The 16,218-nt window shown below is 38.7% G+C and overlaps 1 protein-coding gene across 2 annotated transcripts in view; it reads left to right on the top strand.

The window, feature by feature from the left end:
* KLHL14 (kelch like family member 14) overlaps positions 1–16,218 on the top strand; it is a 100,508-nt gene that overhangs the window by 2,527 nt on the left and 81,763 nt on the right. The window contains exon 2 of one of the 2 annotated variants that reach the window (XM_009192579.4): positions 23–1,015. In XM_009192579.4, the coding sequence (XP_009190843.1) occupies positions 66–1,015 (950 nt within the window). In that variant the 5' untranslated portion in view covers positions 23–65. Of the gene's footprint in view, positions 1,016–16,218 lie in introns of both variants that reach the window. The other variant, XM_021930021.2, reaches the window with a different exon arrangement.

Here is a 16,218-nt window from a genome sequence, read left to right as displayed (position 1 = left end):
ATCCCCCACCCCTGTCTGCCAGGTTGGAGGAGGGTTTAAAGCCAGGTGCACCGAGTCAGCTCGCCATGTCCAGATCCGGGGACAGGACCTCCACCTTCGACCCCAGCCACAGCGACAACCTGCTGCACGGCCTCAACCTGCTGTGGAGGAAGCAGCTGTTTTGCGACGTGACCCTGACGGCCCAGGGCCAGCAGTTCCACTGCCACAAGGCCGTGCTGGCCTCCTGCTCGCAGTACTTCCGATCGCTCTTCTCCAGCCACCCCCCTCTCGGGGGAGGGGTCGGCGGCCAGGACGGCCTGGGGGCCCCCAAGGACCAGCAGCAGCCGCCGCAGCAGCAGCAGCCGTCACAGCAGCAGCAGCCGCCGCCGCAGGAAGAGCCCGGGACTCCTTCTTCCTCCCCCGACGACAAGCTGCTGACCAGTCCCCGGGCCATCAACAACCTGGTGCTGCAGGGCTGCTCGTCCATCGGGCTGCGCTTGGTGCTCGAGTACCTCTACACGGCCAATGTGACCCTGTCCCTGGACACGGTGGAGGAGGTGCTGTCGGTCAGCAAGATCCTGCACATCCCCCAGGTCACCAAGCTCTGCGTGCAGTTCCTCAACGACCAGATCTCGGTGCAGAACTACAAGCAGGTGTGCAAGATCGCCGCGCTGCACGGCCTGGAGGAGACCAAGAAGCTGGCCAACAAGTACCTGGTGGAGGATGTGCTGCTGCTCAACTTCGAGGAGATGCGCGCCCTGCTGGACTCGCTGCCGCCCCCCGTGGAGTCGGAGCTGGCGCTCTTCCAGATGTCCGTGCTGTGGCTGGAGCACGACCGCGAGACCCGCATGCAGTACGCGCCTGACCTCATGAAGCGCCTCCGCTTCGCGCTGATCCCGGCCCCGGAGCTGGTGGAGCGGGTCCAGTCAGTGGATTTCATGCGAACCGACCCGGTCTGCCAGAAGCTGCTGCTGGACGCCATGAACTACCACCTGATGCCCTTCAGGCAGCACTGCAGGCAGAGCCTGGCCAGCAGGTAGGAGACAACAAAGAGGAGGGCGGGGGTGGCGGGGGTGGGGGGGAGAGCCAGAGAGGCCGGAGGGAGGGGAGGGGGCAGGGAGGAGGGGAGAGATGGGTGGGCTGGGCGGGTGGCTCTGGCAGGATGAAAACAAACGCAAACAATTCAGAGTGTGTGGGGAAAGTTGATTTCAGAGTCCCTGAAAGGTCAATAGGGAACTGGCCTAACAGCATCCCTGAGCGCTCCAAAGCCGAGGTTCTAGATATCTCCAGAGCCATAAACATGGGAATTGTGGACTCAGACTGAAATTGACAGGCAGGTGGGGCCAAAGGCCAGGAGAGTTAGAAGTGTAGCTTTGGCAGTCTCTCTAAGCCAGTTCTACCTACAAATCTCAAGATGGGCTTGTTCTAGAAAAGGGATCCTGTGGTGAGGAATGCCCACTCCACCCCTCTTCAGTTCTGCCTTGGGTGAGCAGAAGAGCCCAGGCGATGCTTGCAAAGGAAGGCTTTCATGGTCTTGCTGTCACACACTCAAGTTGTTTCTTCATGACTGGGATCTGCTCCCTGTGGATGTCAGAGCTCCAAAATGCTTTGTCTATTAGGGTCACTATTGGAAATGCTGGTATCATGTGCCCAGGCAAACTTTTCTATGTTGTGGAAAGCCTTTCCTTTTCACTTTTAAAGGAGAGTAAAGCAAGAGATTTCAGGGTGATGGGGTGAATCTTGCCTAGTAACTCCCATTTCTGAGAAGAGTGCAGTTGAAAATTGGGATGGGGGAGTGGAGAGGCTTCTAGCTCCAGTTGGGCTGTGTGCCTGCTCACCAGTGACAAAGAAGTTGGGGAGTTGTTGCTGCTCCTGTTGTTGCTAGTTAGAAACGTGGCTGTGTGTGTTGCAAGTAGGATTTCAGGGGAGAGAGAAATGATGCCTTTTAAAAATGCTGCTGAGATAAAAAGGTTGTAGGAATTGACAGTCGTGTTTTATTGGCTCCAATTTTAAAACCATTTTTAATGAGCCCTAGCAAAGGGTTTCTTTCTCTTTTTAGAAAAGAGAAACAGTATCCTCTCAGTTTCTCATGATAAAACATCATGATTCCAGATGCTAGGCTACTCCAGCCTAACCACCAAAGTGTTACATTAGTAAAGCAAATGGTTTGAAAATCTAGCAGGGCATTTTCCCAATCAGAATGATGTCTAAAGGATGGGGCCCACCTTGTGCAGCCTTATGGAATTAAATGGTGTGTGTGTGTGTGTGTGTGTGTGTGTGTGTGTGTGTGTGTATTTTTCATTGTATTTCCAGCAGACCTAGGTAACTAAAGTTTCAAGAAATGGAAGATATTCTCTACACTTTTTTAGGTGGCTCTAGTGTTAAGGAGAGGCCAAGAGTAGGCATGAGGAATTTTGAACTTGTAACAAAACCCCGTAAGTTGATTTTTCTAACATCTGTGGGAGATGAGTTAATGAATCGTGGTGTCAAAAGATGATAATAGGACAATAGAAGAAACAAGAATCGAAATCCCCTTGTGCTTTTAACAGTGAGCACAAGAGGCCAATGAGGAAAAAAACATGAAAAGTATTTTTATTTTATTGGAATTTTTCGCTTGTCTAAACATCCAAATGGCAAACTCAGTGTGATGGGCAGTGGGCATTGGTGATTAATATTCTGTCATTTTAATATTTACCACTTTTAAATGACCTACAAGTATACTTCATTTAGCATATATCATACATAGTCAGTTATTCAGACAACACAGTTATGGTTCTGCACATACATTTACTCATACTTTTAAAAATATGTATAATGCGGTATAAATTCAGAAACCCAGAGGAATAATCAAATTAAGATTTAACTTATTCTAAAAGTAATTTTGGCAGAGGAGCTTTATAAATTTGATCCAGTAAATAATTTCTGAAGCTCTCAATGCACTTTTATTTAATACGTATGTCCTAAGATTCGATGTTAGAAGAGTTGACTTTCAAAATGCAAGATCCATTTCCCACTTTAGTCAAGATTCAGCACACCAGCTAAGGCCTGCTGGCTCTGTCCTGGTGGATGACTGAGATACCAGGCTGCCTGGCTCCGTGACGACACCTTCCAGCTTCACTGGGCCACATCATTTGAAGGATATGTAGTGGTGTCTGACCACTAAATGCTTACAAGTGTCATGGATGCTGCAAGAATCTGATACTTCTGCAGTAGGAAGAAAGCTGTATTTTCTTTTAAAAGAGAAAGATATAGAAAAGAAAATAGTTCATGCGAACCTGTCATTGACCTCAAAATAATATAATTTGGGTTTTATTCCATTATTCGTAAATGTAGCACTTTGAATTTTACAGACTAATTACATTATTTTAATTTTAATTCACAGGAAGAATGCCAAAATAACCATGAAGTTCCTAACTTTAAAGTAGACAAAAATGCTGTAAGTTGCAACCAGCAGTATTAAATCAGCCCATTTATTATAGCATCAGTGTAATATAAAAATGTTCCCTCAGCCTTATGTGTCGCTTAACAGGGGGATAAATGTGTTAACCAATTGGTTTTGAGATTACATCACTTTTATTGAAGACAATTGAATAGAAGGACCTGGTATTTATTACTTGTTATCCACCTGTAGTTTTTAAACTCTAAATATAAAAGAGTTTATTAAATTCAGAGAGGGAGATGAAAATGTAAAATTGACCAGTCTTTTGGAATAAGTACAAAGTATAAGCAAATAGAATAACTTCAAAACAGAAATCACTTGTTAAAGAATATATTATCTATAGAAAGTAGAGATATTAATATAATCACAATTTAAGCATTTTAAAGATCATTAAATAATTTTGCATTTTTATTAAGTCTAGAAAAGTAAACGAACTCAAGTATAAAATCTTTATACAAATGCTCAAATTAATTTAAAAGATTCCCTCTTGTTGCTTAGTTTTTCTAAGTTTACCGGTTGCACTCAAATTCGTATTCCATTTTACCAAACTTAACATAAGGACAATAAGTAAAACAAGAAACTTGTCACTCTGTATTCAAATACACACAAAAGTAATTTAAGATGACAAGACTTGACAAAGGATATAAAGTTTCAGTTAGACAGGAAGAATAAGTTTTAGTGATCTATTGCGTCAGTAACGTGACCACAGTTATTAAAAAAGTATTATATATTTCAAAATTGCTAAAAGAGTAGATTTGAAACATTCTCAACACAAAAACATGACAAAGAGGTGAGGTGATGGATAGATTAAATCAGCTTGGTTTAATCTTTCTGCAAGTCAATATTAACATCATCTAAAGCATGAAAATTTAGTTTCATAAAGTAACATGATATGCAGTGTTTAGTACATTAAATGTAAATAACAGAAGACTTATAGTCTAAATTTAGCTTAAGTAACCCAAATAGTTTTTTTATTTGCAGTTTGAAATTTTAATGTGTAATTTAGCAATTATCCCAAATAAATCAAATTGGACTAGATATTAATTAACTGGATAAAATTAACTAATGTTTTACATTTTCATTGCACCTCACACAATGTAACACATAAATGCTTATTAAAAGTTGAATGAATTAAGATGAAATAAGAAAGGCTCAATGTTGTACTTCATCAATACATTAATCTACGTTACTATTGCACATAACAAAAGTTTACTGAACCTTCTCCAAGAAAACACCTGTAATAGAAATATATTCATGAAATGATCATATTTTTTAAGCATTTAACAACTAGCTATTATGTCCTGTGTGGGGTTCCATATCAAAGTGTAGTTTTAAAGAAATTATATTTTATAAACAACAGGAGACTACCTAAGATTTCATTTACTACAAAACATAGTCTATTCATAGATTTCTCATAAATTAACGTAAAAATCTATTTAAACATGAAGGGTACTAATTATCTATCTGCTAAAATGACTTGTAATAACTAAAATGCCATTACATTTCCTAATATACAGTTTTGATTCCTGGCTTTGGTGCTTAGAAAGTGTTTCATTAAATGTAGGACAATATTTTCTATTGGTTCTCTTTCTAAGAACTGAATAATAACCTTAACAAAGCAAACTAATCTTGTATCCATGCATTCTCTAAATTGTTACTTCCCTTTATATCAATTTGATACCCTCAGATTAAAAATTGTTAGGTAGTTAAATTTTGTATCAGAAATTATTCAACCATTCAGAATACAATTTGTTTATTATCTGAAACAGGACCATTGATTACAAAATTACATCAACCGGTGTGGGAGTCAAATAGTTACATCCTACAATCAGAAGGCAATTAAAAAGGATACCAATGCATTGTATTGAAATAGAGGACTTACTGTTAAAAGTGGACATTTTCCAGTTTTAATTCATGCTTGTATTTTTACCATTTTTATGAACATGAGGTTCACTCATTACCTTAGCAAATTCTAAGTATCCCAATTTTCTTAACTTAAAAAAAACAGTAAAAAATTTGTTACCTTTTTTACAACTGCTACTGAGTAACAGGTGATGTTGACGCACTTCACAAAACCTTAATTAATTGAATTTTCATAATAGCCCAAGGTATGGGTACCATCATTAGCCTCATATAGATAAAAAACTGATTCACAGAGAAGTTAAGCATTGCTCCCTGATTGCACAGCTGAACCCAGGCAGTGTGGCAAGTCTATGTTGTCATTCACAGTGTGCTGTTTTTTACTATCACTCCTCAAATGCTAGCCAGGCTGTAATCTAGTAATTGACTGAAGAGTTACATGTAGACTTAAGACTTTTCTTTTAAAAAGAAACTTGTGAGGGTTAAATATTAATGTATCTGACTTTAAAAAAAAATTAGGAGAGTTGTTTTTCCAAGCCAGGGGTCAGCAACTTTTTTTCTATAAAAAGCAACACAGTGTTTATTTTTGGCTTTGGGGTCACAAGGTCTCTGTTGCAACTATGTTACTCTTCCCCTGTTGTGCAAAAACACAACTGACAGTACATAAATGAATGGGCATTGCTGTGTTACAGTAAAACTGCATTTGTGGGCACTGAAATTTCATATAATTTTCACATCATGAAATATTATTCTTTTAATTTTTTCAACCTCTTGAAAACATAAAAGGCATTCTTAGTTTTCAGGCTACACAAAAATATAAAAATAAGAGGTGGACTGGATTTATTCTGTGAGCCACGGTTTGCCAACCCATGTACTAGGCACTTGGGATATATCAGTGAAGAAAATGGACAAAAACAATTTGCCCTTATTCTAGTGGAAAAAAATCCCCATTAGTCTTCATCCTTCCGTTTGGAAAGAACTCAAGTCTAAATAATTCTACCGTGCTAAGTTAGAAGTTAATTTTTCCAGAATATGACTTAAGGATTTGAATAGTGATCCTTGGAAGCTAAATAGTGATTAATTAAAACAATGGATGAGTTTCTCATTTTTTCAAGCATACTGGATATAAAACCTCCTAATGTAGAATGGTCATCATTATTCAGAAGAGGCTTAAACATTGTTTATATGATATTTTAATCATTTCGAGTAGGAAATCAAAGTAGGCGAGTATATTTAACACACTATTTTTCTGAGATTAACGGGCACATATTCAGCAAACTAATCTAGGCAAACTAATCTAAACTAAATGAACATGTGAACAATTATTTTTCTGAGTGTCAGTCTGTATCTCCAGCTGCTTTGATCAAATGGCATGTGCTATCAGGATTCCTGACTTCTGAGTGGATCCACTGGATTGAGTATAGATCCTGCTTGCCTTCTGCAAAGTGAACAGCCTCTGGAGGAATACTTACCCCATCGTAGGTTTGTCTTATGTGTCTGTCTCAGACCCCAATAGACAGTGACTTCTCTGAATATTTGTAACCAAAGCACTTAACTCAGTGCCTGACCCTTGATCTAAAAATGTGAGTTCGTTATATATTGCTATTGGTCTTAAATATAATTGAGATAGGCACTTAAGGTTGGCTCAGTGTCAATCAACAAAGCTAATGTGCAATAAAAATTTAGGTAATTTTAAAGATGATTACACACACGCAAACATACACACAACCTGTTATTTGCCAACAATAATAGTAGCTATCACTGACTGAGCAACTACCACAAAGCTTGACTTATCACTTACAGTGTTTCTAATCTTTACAGCACCCTTTCAGCCTTTTTAAAGATTAGAAAACTGGGACTCAGAGAAGATAAGTAATTTACCCAATTATCTGAATAGTGTTGAGTCAGAGGTCCTTATCACCAGGGGAATACCCTGCCATTATGAGTGTATATTGGAGATGTGGCATCGACAAAAGACAAACTCTGATCTACACCTTCCACTTCTGTTTTACCACACCACAAAAGTCATTAAAAGTTCCTGCCATCTAACTCTTCTTCAGGCCACTCAACCAATGAAGAATGAGGGGAAGACATTAGAAAGTCAGAATTCTATCCTTCTGGTCTACAGCACTTAATTATTAGTTCTGAATTAAGGGGCTAAATAATGAAGTTGCTGAGATTTGGCACTATAATATTGACTTACTAAAAATAGAATGAGCCAATGCACTTTAAATAAAGAAAGAAAAATAACTTTCAGTTTAACTATGAAAAATAACTATGGAAAACAAACAAACAAAAAACCTTGAAGCTTGAATTTGAACCAAAAGTTGTTTTTCCTGGATTTCTGTGCACTGAAGTACTAGAGGGGTGTCAGATTTGTTTTTGTGACAGTAAAACACTATTCATGTTGGTGATGCTTTCAGGTGATTAAATAACCAGTAGAAGCTGGAATTATAAAAATACCTGTATATTTTACTAACATAAAATAAGACCTCTCTAACTGAAAATTCATTCTGTTTATGTTTTGTTTCAAGAGAATCATTTTAACAATTGTTAGATCATAAATGTTTGTCTTCTCTCATTCATTCAGAATTCAGAAAATACGTTCATTTTCCATGTCCTTTTCATTGATTTCCAAGATAATTCACAATACATGAATTACTACTGATGATTTCTTTAAATTAAAACAAAACAAAAACACTATTTTGATATGGGTAGGAGGGTGACTTAACCAGAGAAAGGCTATCTGTTGTAATACGATGATATAATGAGTGTGTTCATTTTACTGTAAATACCAGAGAGGTTTATCTATTCACAAATGATATTAATGCATATAGGATTAGAACTATTTGCAACATTAGAAGTAAAGCAGAAAGGTGCTAGGGAATGCCTACCATAAAAAGAGAACATAAATTATAGGGTAATGAGAAAAAGAAGAAAAACAAGAAGTAAGCAAAATGCAAGGAAATAAGGGGCATCAAACAAGTTATTAAGAATGTGAACTATCTGAAAAAGGAAGAAAAAGAAGATGGGCAAGAAAGTTCTAAAGACTGGAAATTAGGTGTTCAATATTTACAAATCAGGATAAGTACAAATCAAGACACATTTAAATCATGGCATACCCAACCTTATATAATTTAGAGTTATAGACAGAGTTCCATTAAAAAGAAAAAAAAAAAAGTTAGTCCTCAAAAGAAAGAAAATATTGTCACAAGAAAAAAAATGTCAATCATGGTACCTTACCGCCTATAATTCCATTCGGTTCAATAACTATGTATATGTAATCTGAGTTAATGAGTTTTTTTTGTTTTTTTTAAATGCATTGTTGTGCTAGGTAATGCAGTAGTTTCAGAAGTGTCAGAGTTCAAAGGGGACAACCCGTTATGTGAATATAAGGAGATAAACATATAACTGCATTTGTTGCAAACTCATCTTAATTCCCACTGTAATTTGACCTGGCAAAAGACCTGAGAAGCAAGGAGAACTTCAGGACCTCTGACAGCTTTTTAAATGCAGGCCGATGACTGTGTCACACTGATAGTGAAAACTTAGAGTGATGTACTGCAATTTACTACTAATCAGAAGTTGTTCTGTGGAATATCCCCCACATTTGTATTGAGCATATATGGTACATCAAGCTCTGAGCTAAGTTCTGAGATACAGAGTTGAACAAGACAGACACATTTCTGACTGCATGCAATTTACAGTAAAAAGAGAAAGAGTAAATAATAACACAAAATAATCACACTGGCGATACATAATCTACAAGAGAAAAGTGACATGGGCTGGGACACTTTGTAACAGACAGCTGTAACCTTATCTGAGTGACTGGAGAAGACTTTCTCTGCAGCGAAGGTATGAGATGAGCCTGAAAGATGAGCCATTCTAAGTAAGGGGCCTGGGGAGAAGGCAAAGTATGCAATTGGAGAGGCAAAGCTGAGAGAAAACCACGTGCAAAAGCTCCCGGGCAGAAAAGAGCTTGGCACCTTCCAGGAACTAAAAGTAAATAAATAAATAAAAAGGGTGTGTGGCTACATTTGTGGCAAGAGGGGTTGTCCAAATCATACAGGAAGCTGTAGGCCCTGCTAAGGATTATTTACAACATAGATACATTTTAAAATGGAAAAATCAGCATGTTTTTCAGTTGAACTGAGAAAAGAAGTAATACTATTGTGGAAACACGGCTGCCTTTGAAATCATAAACCTAAATGGGCCTGGTTCCACTTCAGTCGAGTCCTGCAGCAGTAAAATGGGCTGATAATTATAGTTCTAACTACTTACCAGGGTTTGTAGAAAGATCAGCTGAGATTGTAGAAAAACTGAACATAAAATGCTGTTTTAAGTTTGTATATTATTAATTTTAAAAGACATATTTAGCAAAACTTACCTGAATGCACTTTTGCCTATCAAAAAAACACTAGGACGTATTCGTGATGTCACTGATAGCACAGAAATAGTCAGAGACTGTTAACACCAGGAGAATGAAGTTGGAGGGAACCAAAGGTGAAACCAAGGGCATCAGAAGGAAGTGGGAGCATTAGAATTTTCGACAGCTCTCAGCAATTTATATTTCATTCTTCAAAAGGAACATGATGGCTGGTTGAGTTACAAATGTCTTTCATTTCTTCCTTTCATAGAAGAGAGTTCCTTTTCTTTTTAATCTCATAAACTTAAGCTTAGAGACTTTCTTTTCTGCTGCTCCCAAAGCCTTTCACATGCATATGTCTGGCTTCTTTGCTCCCAGAGCGCTTGTGAGGGGGTTGGTAAATTGCACCTGCGCGGGGACTCTGAACTTCCTCAGAGCTCAGCTGGGCCACCGTATGGAGACTGGCTCACTGGAGGCTGCAGAGAAGTGAACTGAAGAATTACAGTCGGTTTCACTTCCCTGCCTTATGTGCCTTCAGGTGCCTCTGAAGACAGGCGAGGCCAGTGAAATGGAGAGGAGGAAGAAGAGAGAAAGCAGCAATATCTGAGAAGAAAAAGTCCTTGAAAATGTAGAGGCATTGTTGAAAAATATGGAAAGATGAATGTGTGTGTATGTGTGTTTGTGTGTGTGTGCCTGTGTGTGTGTACACACTCCAATCGCATATTGTTGGGTGCTCCCTTCAAATTTTCTACAGAGTGATTTCTGAGATGTGTTTTTATCAGATAAATGTCTATTTTGAATGTCAGGGTCGGGGTGGGATGGTCCACAATTCACAATCTGGCACTGAGTGAGGAATTATTGGGCTGGGAGGGTCAATTTGTCACCAAAAAGAAAATAGTCATATTTGTAAATCCTTCTTAGAGCAAAACAGCAGACGGCTGTCTGGCTCTGATTTTGAGCACCCCTCAAAACCAACCACATCAGAGCATCCCATGCAAAATGATGGGATTAAAAGAGGGAATAACCTCTGAGTCAGAGAGGGAAACTTTACAGGAAGCCCTTCAATGCTGTCAGGGGTACACTAGGCCCTCACCACTTTCTATTTCCTATGCATTAACAGGAGTTCACTGATACAGTGAGAGATCCCAGTCAGTATGGGTGTATTACAGAGGCAGAAGTGTGTGCCCAGTAGCACAGATGAATTTGGTGGATTGGTTACTATAGCAACTGTACCACCATGTCAGTGGCAATTCCTGTAATCGCCCTCTCCTAAGGTTTCGTAAGCCTTCACTCCAAAATGACGAGAGAGAGAGAGAGAGAGAGAGAGAGAGAGGAGAGAGAAGGTTATAATGCAGATATCTTAAACAGCTGTATTGTGTAGTAATTAAGACCTGAAAGTTAGACAAATGCTAGTTTAAATCTCACCTCTACCACTTACAAGCTGCTTCTCCTTGGGTAATTTACTTAACCTATTTTCAGATTCCTTACCTATAAAATGCACATCAGAATACTCACTTCATTAGGGCAATTTTAAATGTTAAAATAATGTATGTACATCACTTAGTATAGTGCCTGGCTATAAATATTCAATGATTGATAGCTTGGAGTTTTATAGGAATAGTTCCATTTACATCTACTTACCTTTCTGTTCAGTTGTTAGGACTTCCACTTCCATACAAAATGTTTAGAGTTGGATTTCCACATGAGTCCTGGCACTGTTCTGATAATGATTATGCTTCTGCTGAAGCATTATCCATTTTAGTCATCATTTTAAGTTTATGTTCACTTTATCCACCTTCGAGTGATGTACAGAACCCAGGCCAATCCTGGAATTTTATTCCATCCTTTTGATCTATTCATGCAACCAGAAAATTTAGAAAACCCATGGTAGATTCACATTGAGCAGTTTTATTGAGATGTAATTAACATACTATACAATTCACCCACTTAAAATATATAATTCAATGGTTTTCAGTATATTCACAGAGTCGTGTGGCCATCACCACAATTTTAGAACATTTTAATCACTTCCTCCCCCCAAAACCTCTATCTGTTAGCAATCACCAATCATTCCCTCACCACCACCGTCATCTTCCCCACTCTTAGCCCTAGGTAACCACTAATCTACTTTCTGTCATCAGAGATTTGCCTATTCTGGACATTTCATTTAAATAGAATCATACAATATATGGGTTTTTTTGAATGGCTTCTTTCATGTAGTGTATTTCCAAGGTTCATCTATGTTTTCGCAGGTAATACTACGTTATTTATTTTTATGGCTGAATAATATTCCATTGTACAGATAAACTACATTTTGTTGTTTATCCATGGACATGTGGGCTGTTTCCACTCTTTGCTATTACGAATAATGCTGCCCTGAGCATGCCTATACAAGTTTTTGTATGAACATATCTTTTCATTTCTCTTGGGTATGCATACACCTAGGAGTGGGAATGCTGCCTCATATGTTAATTCAGTTAGCATTAAACAAATATTTAACCTTTTGAGGAACTGCCAGATGGCTTTTCAAAGCAGCTGCACCATTTTACATTCACACCAGCAGTTTATGACAGTTCCAATTGCGCCACATCTTCACCAATACTCATCTGTCTTTTTCATTATAACCATCTTAATAGATGTGAAGTAGTATCTCATGGTGGTTTGCATTCCCCTAATTGCCAATCATGTTGAGCACCTTTTCATGTGCTTATTGGCCACTTGCATATCTGTTTTGAAAAATGTCTCTGGGCCTGGTGGTGCATGCTTATAGTTCCAGATACTCGGAGGCTGAGGCAGGAGAACTGCTTGAACCCAGGAGTTTGAGGCTGCAGTGAGCTATGATCGGTCCACTGCACTCCAGCCTGGGCAATAGAGCGAGACACCGTCTCTAAAAACAAAAAAAACAAAACAAAACAAAAAATATAAAAGAGAGAGAGAGAGATGTCTATTCAAATTCTTTGGCCATTTGTTTTTTAGTTGTGCTACGTGTCTGTTTATGATTAAGTTATAAATATCCTGTAAGCATCATAGGACTTCTTATGGTACCTAGATCACAGCTGGGGCTACCTTCTGCAGGAATAGGTTATACTATTTGCAAAAATGAAAAGAAAATACATGCAGATGTACAGTGAAAAATTCTCTAGATGATTTTATATGACACTTATGACTATTATTAAAAATCTTGGTATTTGGTATGGCAGAGAAAAATATCTGTGATTGATTTTGGTATTGTTTATTTTCCTGTTCATGTAATCATTTTAGCTTTGATGACTTGGGCATCATATTTCTTAAATGATATTCTGGACTTGGATAAGCAAATCTTTCATTTCAAGGAAAATATTTTCATTACTTGAGTTACTTAAATTTTCTTAAAGACACATAAGAAATATTTTTTTCAAGCAATGTTAATACAATAATTACTTTAGGAAAATAAGGTGAAATTTTTTTAAATTCCAAGACGTGATATCTGTTAAGAAGCACTATAGAAGAAGAAGTACTGCATGTCAAAAGAAAACAACAACAACAAAAAACAGCAGCTCTCAATTTAAAACGTTCCTTGTGGGGATCAGCAGGAAACAGCAAAGCACGGGATTTTCAGTCAAGGCTGAGATTCGACGGAGGGCTTCACCACACAAAGCACCAAGTGGATTCCAACATGGAAAAGCTAAATTTATCATGAGAATAACTTATCTGGTTTCATCTTTCCTTTGCTACAGTCTCCCGGCAGTTTTCCTTAGGGACAAAAACTGCTGCTACTGCTGCTCTTGAAGAGAAATTACTTTTACTACTCTTAGTAAGTTGGGTACCGTTACTTCATTGTCGCTTCTAGTGTGTGGATATGGAAGATTGGTCAACAAATTGTTTCTTGGGCTTAATGTTTATGCTGCTGAATAGAACAATTTCTATTTTGATTATGTATTTTCATGAACAATCAAATTCTTGCTTTCTCTGAAAAGATTTACATCTTTGATACTTAAGAAGGAAGACTGAGTCACCATGACAGGTCTGAGAGCAAGATGGTATGGATTGTAATGTGGATTTCTTTATGTTTCACGGACACAAGGTATTATCAAAAGTATGTGATTATTTTATAGGTTTTAGAATGTATTTTCAACAAATCCCAAGAATGCAGAAAACCTCTTGAAATTAGTTACAAGTTTTTGTCTTTAGAAGACATCTTCTTCCCTTGGCAGAAGTTCTAGTCATGTAGAGAAGGTACCAATTCTAGACAGTCACTTCAGAACACCTGGAATCTGGACAAACTTCAATTGGCATTCTTGTATTCAAAATTGAAAAGTGAAAATAGACAACGCAAAACTGAAATCTTTAAACACCACCCTTGATGCACTCAAATAAATTCAAGATTCGGGATTTTTCCAGGGTTAAGGAACAGCAAATGAAACCAACAGAAAGTAGTCTAGGTAAAAATCGATGCCAGGAAAAGGGACACCTCTCATGCAGGAAAGAGCCCCTCAAGCCTTCCATCAGTTTAATCAAACTGACAGTCCAACTTCCAGGAAACAGTCGTTCTTTTGACCTATTAAGAGAAGGAATCATTTCACCTTAGAAAGGTTTTTTTGCATAGTGTTTCACATTTGCATGCGTGTGTTTGTGTGTGTGTGTGTGTGTGTGTGTGAAAGAAAGTCTAAACCCTAAAGTCTCCAAGTGACTTAACGAAAATTTATTGTCTCCAATTTCTGGTGGTTGGAAGTTCAAGACCAAGATGCCAGCAGGGTTGATTTCTGTGGAGCTTCTCTTCCTGGTTTGTAGACAGCTGCCGTCCTGCTGTATCCCCATATGGCCTTTTCTCTGTGCTTACATGCAGAGAAAGATCTGGTGTCTCTTCCTCTTCTTATAAGGACACCAGTCGTATTGGATCAGGGCCTCACCCTTATGACCTCATTTAACATTAATTACCTCCTTAAGACTCTATCTCCAAATATAGTCACTTTGGGGGTTAGGGCTTCAACACATAAATTTGGAGGGAACACAGTTTAATCCATAACACGGCCAAGTCTAGGACACAAAATTAGAAAACAGGGAAATTAACTGAAATACTACTTTTCAACTAGATCCATACAAGCAAAGTTATCTAGGCAGTTGAGCAGTTATCCAAGTCAGCAGTGTATAAATAGCTCTTCCAGTAATGTAAAGCTAGTAGAGGAAAAAAATGCAGATCCTTTTTCCTCAATTCCAGAAGATCTTGCCTAGATCAGTAGCTTTTTAAAGAATCAACCATAGAGTTTTTAAATAAAATATATCTTCCCTAGCTCCACCCCAGAGATTCTAAATAAATTGATCTGAAAGGAGGTCCCAAGAACCTGCATGTTTAGCAAGCGACATAGGTAGTTTTGCTACCAGTAGATTTTGGACCACATTTTGAAAATCATGGAACTAAACAAATCATTGCTTCTGTTTTTTGAATTTGCTACATGTCTACAAAAGATAGGAGAAAATACTGAGAGTAATTTATTAAAAGATAAGTTCGGGAAGAATTTTTGCAAAATTAAAAGAAATTTGATTAATTGATATGAGAAAAAGGGAAATGAGTCATAGGGAAAGTTGCTGGAATGACCAAATTCTGGGGGATTTATTTCCCCGAGATGAAATTTGGGTCCCTACCACGCTAGAGAATTTGCGAAATAATTGAAGCCACACAGTATAGCATCCACAATTCAGCTTCAGAGAATATGGTAAACTTTTCAGAATAATTTGTTGCTGCATGTCAAAGATCTGATAATGAAAAGAATATTGCTCCAGATTAGCTGATTGGGTGAGTCTCAGAGGCTTCTGTGAATTCTCTTTCCAGCAGGGGATGACCTTGGAGGGTTTCCTAGACACCATGGAGCCCTCCACCTAGGGTTCATTGTGGCACCATAGTCCCTCGAGGGTTGGTGATACAGCAAAGAAGAGAAAGAACTGGCTCCCTACAAGGAGGGAGAGGAAAGGCAGAGGAAGATAAGAGATTCCATTTCACCCACAGCAGCAGGGTGTCCCTAAGCCGGATTCCACAAGCCACACTTCATTGTCTCCACAGCACACACACCCACCAGGGCCTGCTTCCCTCCCTTGCTGCAGACCTACCCCAAAATAAGGATAACCTTCTTCTTTTATCTTTACCCCGGGATGATTTCATAGCATTTTTCTTTCCCTAAAAATAAATGTTGAGTCCTTTTAGAAGGAATCCACTGAAAGTCCCTTCTTGAAAATGGACACCTGTTTGTTGCCATGAATATTCCAGGAGAAGCCTGGAGAAAACTATCCTGTTACTAACTTTTCTCACTATCTCCCTGCATGGCCACTCCTGCAGTGACTCTCCGACTGGAAACAGCCTGCTTGGCAGGAGGCTGGCTCCAGTTCCTCAGAAAGAGCCTCACAGTTTCCCCACAAGGAACCTCCCCCTGGAGTTAAAGTAATGAATGAAATTGGACTTTAGATCAGGAGGCTGTTGTCCCACATCATCTTGAATGGCTGAACTCCTTTCTTCAGAATGTCATGTTGCTGTCAAAATATTCATTTCTACCAGTATGTCTCACTCTCTCAGAGATAAAATTTTACTGGAAAGATGTTGCAT

Source organism: Papio anubis, chromosome 19, assembly GCF_008728515.1.
Source record: "Papio anubis isolate 15944 chromosome 19, Panubis1.0, whole genome shotgun sequence".
NCBI lineage: Eukaryota > Metazoa > Chordata > Mammalia > Primates > Cercopithecidae > Papio > Papio anubis.
Note: the sequence above shows the minus strand (reverse complement) of the source record. Positions and strands in the feature narration are given on the sequence as shown.